Source organism: Carlito syrichta, unplaced genomic scaffold (genome assembly GCF_000164805.1).
Source record: "Carlito syrichta isolate Samal-C Ts95f unplaced genomic scaffold, Tarsius_syrichta-2.0.1 Scaffold130437, whole genome shotgun sequence".
Taxonomy (NCBI): domain Eukaryota; kingdom Metazoa; phylum Chordata; class Mammalia; order Primates; family Tarsiidae; genus Carlito; species Carlito syrichta.
Window position 1 is genome coordinate 8,936 of NW_007074533.1, and position 5,847 is coordinate 14,782.

Here is a 5,847-nt window from a genome sequence, read left to right on the forward strand (position 1 = left end):
CAAGTAGCTGGAACAACAGGTTTGCGCTACCACACCCGGCTAATATTTTTGATTTATTGTAGAGATGAGGTCTCGCCCGCCCAGCCGGGTCACGAACCCGCAGGCTCAGGCAATCCACTCACCTCAGCCTCCCAAAGGCGCGGGATGACAGGCTGAGCCACCGAGCCTGGCTCGTAATTTTTTTTTTAAGTCAGAGTATCACTCTGTCGCCCAGGCTGGAGTGCAGTGGCATGCTCACAGCCACAGCAGCCTCTACCTGTTGGGCTCAGACAATCCTTCTGTCTCAGCCGTCCAAGTAGCTGGAACTACAGGCATACACCACCTCACCCGGTTAGTTTTCGATTTATTGTAGAGATGAGGTCTTGCCAAGTTGCCCAGGCAGTCCTCTCACCTCAACCTCCCAAAGTACTGAGATGACAGGCGTGAGCCACCGTACCCAACTGGTTCTGCTGTTTTAAGGAGAAGAAAGTGAAGCTCTCCTGAGACTTCTCTACAAGCAACAGTGCAACAACAGCTTCTGCAACCTGCTGGAAGAAAGCTGTGACCCGAGAGCCCCCCTCCCAGCTCGATGGTGGCATCAGAGGCTGCTCTTGACGACGTCTCTGGACACAGGCTCCCGCCCACTAAGAGATGGTTGGAGAAGTCGCAGAAGGCGGTGGCTGGGAAAAACACGGACCCTGCATGGCTGAAGAACAGCCTCCAGGAAGCGTGGAGAGGAGGCAATGATGGAACGGAAACTCGACGGTCAGGATGGCAGAGAGGCGGAGCCCGAGGGAGCCAGTGAACGAGCTGGAGCTGGAGGTGTCCGAGGGGATTCCCGGAAAGCCTAAAAGCAGGAACAAGTGGGGGCTCCAGGCCTGGCAGCGCCTGGTGTGTTTCAGGAACCATGGGGGACAGTGTGGCTGCAATGGGGGCTGCATGAGAACGTGTCCCCCAGCACACAGGAACATCAAGCCGCCCAGATCCACCACCAGTTCCAGCGACTGGTTCCCAGCAAACCAGCCAGCAGGCCACTGGACCGGCTTTCAGGCATTCAGGCGGGGTCTGACCCTCCCTCCTGCGAGGAGTGCTTGAGAACTGTTCTAGTATAATCGGTGGCAGGGCCGGGCAGGGCGGGGTGGGATGGGCCCAGCTGTCTGCCCCACCTGGAGGCAGCCACGTGTGGCGAGAGTGCCCAGGCACCAGACCTCCCCCGGCCAAAGGCTCGGCCTCCGCCGCAGCTCCACGCTGAGCACCACCCCGGCCTCCTCCCACAGAGACCTGGGCACCTCGCTGGGCCGCCTGCAGGTGCTGTGGCTGGCTCGCTGTGGCCTGACGGACCTGGATGGCATCGGCTCCTTGCCGGCACTCAAGGTGGGTGTGGGCGCCTGGGGCGGGGCGGACAGGCCGGGCCTGGCTGAGCCTCCGCGCCACGCAGGAACTCTACGCCTCCTACAACGGCGTCACGGAGCTGAGCCCGCTGTGCCTGCTGGAGCGGCTAGAGGTGCTGGACCTGGAGGGCAACAGCGTGGAGGACCTGGGCCAGGTGCATTACCTGCGGCTGTGCCCGCGGCTGGCCACGCTCACGCTGGAGGGCAACCGGGTGTGCCTGCAGCCGGCCCCCGGCCCCTGCCACAAGGTGTGCTGGGAGGGAGGAGGGCGGGGCCCTGCGCGCGGACCCCGGGTGTGCCCCAGGCCGGGCCTGTGTGCCGCCTGGGCCCTGGGGCTCGCCCGTCACGAGGCTGCCCTTCTCTGTCACTGGAGGCCCGGCAGCTGCCCCATGTCCTCCCAGGCTGGCCCCGCAGACACGGGGCCACCGCACACTTGCCGCTTCTTCAGCCCATGTGTACGCCCCCTTGAGGTCCCTCCCACCACATGGAGCTTCACAGAATCCTGCGCAGCCCACAAGCCCACACACCCCCGTGCCCCGCGTCCCGAGCCCCCTCCAGCCCCGCAGGCCTCAGACTCCTCTGCAGCAGCAGGGGCCTGTGCAGGTCCAGCCCGGGGCCGGACCCCTGCACATGAGAGGCCCCTGCACGGCCCAGGGCCCCTAGGCCTGGCACAGGCCATGTGTGCTCCACGCTCGCCCTGCCCGCAGCTGCCGGGTGGAGCCATGTCCGCCCAGTGCCGGGGCCGCTGCTCGACTGGGTCCGAGCCCCAAGCTCAAGGCAGCGCCAAGGCCAGAGGACCCACTGCACCTGGCCGTGGGTCTGGAGAGGGAGGTCATGCGTCCCAAGGGGGCAAGACCCCCGTCGGCAGTCCTGGGGTCCGAGAGTGACCCAGGCGAGCCCCCGGGGGGGCAGCCTTGCCAACCCCTGCACAGGCCACGCTGCGCCCCTGCCCTGTCCCACAGGGGTCTGGAGAGGAAGCCCAGGGTAAGGCTGGCCTGAAGAGAGCGGGACCCAGACCTGCCATCCCTCCCCCACCTGCAGGTGCCCCAGGGCTACAACTACAGGGCCGAGGTGAGGAAGCTCCTCCCCCAGCTGCAGGTCCTGGACGAGGTGCCGGCGGCCGACACAGCCCTGCGGGCCCCCCAGCAGCTGGACCAGGACCGGCTCCTGGTGAAAGAGGCCATCAGGAAGGGCAGCATCCTCCCGGGGCTGGGTATGGAGCCCGCCCCGGAGGCCCTGCCGCTGAGCCCAGCTCCCCGGGGAACCCCTCCGCCCGCATCCAGGAAAGGTCTCCTCCCCGGCTCCTGCCAGAAGAGGCCTGCCCCTCAGCGCCCCCACCGGAGAGGCCCCCAGCACCAGGAGAGACCTCCACTCTAGCACCCCCGAGAGGCCTCCTCCCAGGTCCCCCTCCCTGTTCCCCCCAAGAGAAGTCTCCACCCAGCTCCCCCCCAGGGAGGTCTCTTCCCAAGCCACCCAGGAGCAGGGGTCTCCACCCCAGGCCTTTCGGAGGCGGACATCGTGCCACCTCTGCCTCTGCAGCCTTGGGCCTAGCCCCCAGAGCTGTGCACACCCAGCCCAGGCCAGGGAGCCATCCTTTGGGCAGCTCCCAGGGGAGAGGAGGACCTGGGGTTCAGGGCCTCTGAACGGGCAGGGGCCATCAGAGGCCAGCCTCAGGACTCAAAGCCTGGCTGTCAGGGTCTCTAGTCTGCGGACAGAGCCTAGGGTGGGCTTTGGGCCGACCTGGCCTCGGTGGCATCTGATTCTGACTCTTGGGCAGGTCGTCCCCATGGAGACCCTGTGCGGAGCCTGGACCCTGAGCTGTCCCTGCCTGAGAACCAACCCCAGGTCCCTGGGCCCCAGGCCTTCTCCCTCCGGGTCCTTGGGGAACCCCTGCCCGAAGGCCTGCTTCCTGAGGACACGGCCCCAGAAGACAACGCCAGCACCCTCACCCACGGTAACTGCCCCTTGGCCTGACGCTCACCCCGCAGCTCCTCGGCCCCAAGCCAGGCCCAGCCATGCCTCTTCCTTCAGGTGCTGGCCAAGTCCTCTGCGGGAACCCCACCAAAGGCCTGCGGGAGCGTAGGCACCAGTGCCAGGTACACCCCCACCCCTGGAGCGGGCCAGGATACCAACCCCCGGGGGACCGGAATCCAGGGCTCCGGCCCCACCCTACAGCCATCAGGTCAGGATTTCCAAACCAGCCCTCTTCCTCCCAGGCCTGGGCACCCCAGGAGCACCTGCCCACACCCAGTCAGAACCCAGAAGGCCTGGCCGCCAGCACCTCCGCCCCAGGGCCTGACCCTGCAGACAGCTGTGACCTCCTGGCCTTGGCCGGACTTCGGGCCCAGAGGGAGCTTGCCCTGTGGTGGGTACCCCAGCCCTACCAGCGCGTGTGTCCTGCCTGGTGAGGGGTCAGGGCTGGGGGCCAAAGGCTGCTGGACCATCCAGGGCCTCACGCGCACCTGGGGCCGGCTTGGAGCAGCCACAGGGCCACAGTTTCTCTCCTCCCCACCCTAGCCCCCTCCCCCGTGGGCACCCAGAGTCCCAGCAGGAAGAGGCTGCAGCCCCCCGGGGCCCACGGAGGACCCCTGGAGAGCAAGAGGACCAGGCAGAGCCCAAGATGTCCCCCAGGCCACTGAGCCTGGCCTCAGGTACTGATCCTCCACCTGCCTCCAGGCCTGAGTGACCCGGCACCCACCTCGGCACGGGGACTCCTCGCCACAGACCAGCATGTGTCAGATGGGCTGCGAGGGGGCCCACGACAGGAAAGTTCTCCCGGGTGGGGGGCTCACAGCCCAGGGAGGCCCAGCCGCCATGTCCAAGCCCTGGACCCTTGTGTTCCAGAGGAGGGCCATGGGAGCAGAGTCCAGAGGGGCCTAGATCAGAAGTGTGAGCACCGCAGGGCAGGAGCAAGCAGGGGCCAGGGGCGGGAGGCCGAGGCAGGGAGGTGCCACTGCTTTGCCCCAGGCAGGACCCGTGCTGGGCTCGGGGACACAGAATGAAGCCGGGAGGGCCCCTCCGAAGGACACCGGCTTCAGAGAGACCGAAGCTGCAGGGTGGGTGAGCCCAGGAGGGGCAATGGCTGGAAGGGTGGCAGAAGGACCCTTCTCCGGGGGTCGTCAAGGGGGCCCGGGCGGGCAGGGAAGAGGCAGGCCACGCCTCTGCCCTTCCACGCGCTGGCTGGTGGCTGGGAGGGGGTAGAGAGAGGCACGGGCCCTGGGGCAGCAGGGGAGAGCAGGCAGGGGTAGCAGAAGGCAGGATCAGGGCAAGGGGGTGCCCGGGCACCTGCTCCAGATGCCAATCCAGGCAGGCTCTGGGCGATCATGGCCACCCCCTGCGGCCGTGGGTCCTGGCTCCAGAGCACGTGGGCCTGTGAGCCGGCCCTCAGAACAAGGACCCAAAGCCAGAGTCCAGGCCTCCTGTGTGAGCAGGCCCAAGCAAGCCAGCGCACATGGGGCTGGGGCCACAGCTTTCCCGGGGAGCACCAAAGGGAGGGGCGGTATGCCACCGGGGGCACGCAGCCCCCTGTGGTGCCCCAGCTGGGTCCACTGCCTCGGGCTGCAGGGCTGTGGTGGGCCATGGTCTTCCCAGCCAGGTTAATTCTCTTGCCGGACGTGCTGTCTCTCTCTGCCTCTCTCTCTCTCTCTCTCTGTAGAGCCTCCCAGGAACTTCGGCTACCACCTGGTCCCTTCCCCACCAAAGCACCCAAGGCCACCTGATTCAGGCAGCAGCTCTTTGCGGGGGTCTGCAAACCTCCGATCCAGGGGGCGCTGGCTCAGAGCCCTGGGCAGCCTGGGGGACAGGGTGGCCGCAGTGGCTGCCCTGAGAGCCCTGGAGGTGGCCTCCGGCCTGCCAGCACCCCCTCCAACAGCCACACCCCGGGGCCTCCGTTGCCTGCCTCTCCTGAAGCCCGTCACCCCAGCCCAGGCCCACCCTTAGCGCAAGCCCCGCCCACTCGAGTCGGCCTGCGAGACCACAGAGCATCTGGGCGGGTGTGGGGCGGAGGCGTGGGCCCGGCCCTAGAGGGCAGCAGCCAGAGCCAGAGCCCAGGTGAGGGCCCAGGGCTGGGTTTAGCGGGAGTGGGGAGGGTCAACGCCTCCCCCCCCACGGAGCCAGGTGTCCTCCGAGGTCTGGTCACAGGGCTGGGGGCCTGCCACAGGGAGACCTCCCTGCTGGGTGGGGCCGGGCGCCTGCCCCCACCCCACTCCGGCTGCCCCAGGGCTCTGACGGCCTCCCGGGCTGCGGTGGCCCAGGGTCCTGGGTGCTCACCCGGAGGCCCCAGGGCGCGGCCGGGGCTCCCGTCACGGGGATCCGCGCGGTCCCCGCGCGCAACGGGCGGCGGTGGCCGCCTCCTGGGCAGGACGCTCCGGACCCCGAGTACGGCCCCACGCCCAGGCGTGCCGAGATGCGGTTTATTGGCGGGCGACGCGGGTTCAATAAACGACGCAGCAGGCCGCGCCGCCCCGCCGCCCCTTCC

The 5,847-nt window shown here is 67.9% G+C and overlaps 1 protein-coding gene across 1 annotated transcript in view; it reads left to right on the plus strand.

Moving 5' to 3' along the window:
* LRRC56 (leucine rich repeat containing 56) overlaps positions 1–5,309 on the plus strand; it is an 11,714-nt gene extending 6,405 nt beyond the window's left edge. The window contains exons 4-11 of the mRNA XM_021708018.1: positions 1,257–1,353; positions 1,418–1,618; positions 2,412–2,583; positions 3,148–3,324; positions 3,402–3,466; positions 3,587–3,735; positions 3,888–4,021; positions 5,026–5,309. Coding sequence (XP_021563693.1) covers positions 1,257–1,353; positions 1,418–1,618; positions 2,412–2,583; positions 3,148–3,324; positions 3,402–3,466; positions 3,587–3,735; positions 3,888–4,021; positions 5,026–5,309 — 1,279 coding nt within the window. The remainder of the gene's footprint in view (positions 1–1,256; positions 1,354–1,417; positions 1,619–2,411; positions 2,584–3,147; positions 3,325–3,401; positions 3,467–3,586; positions 3,736–3,887; positions 4,022–5,025) is intronic.
* Positions 5,310–5,847: the final 538 nt, after the last annotated feature.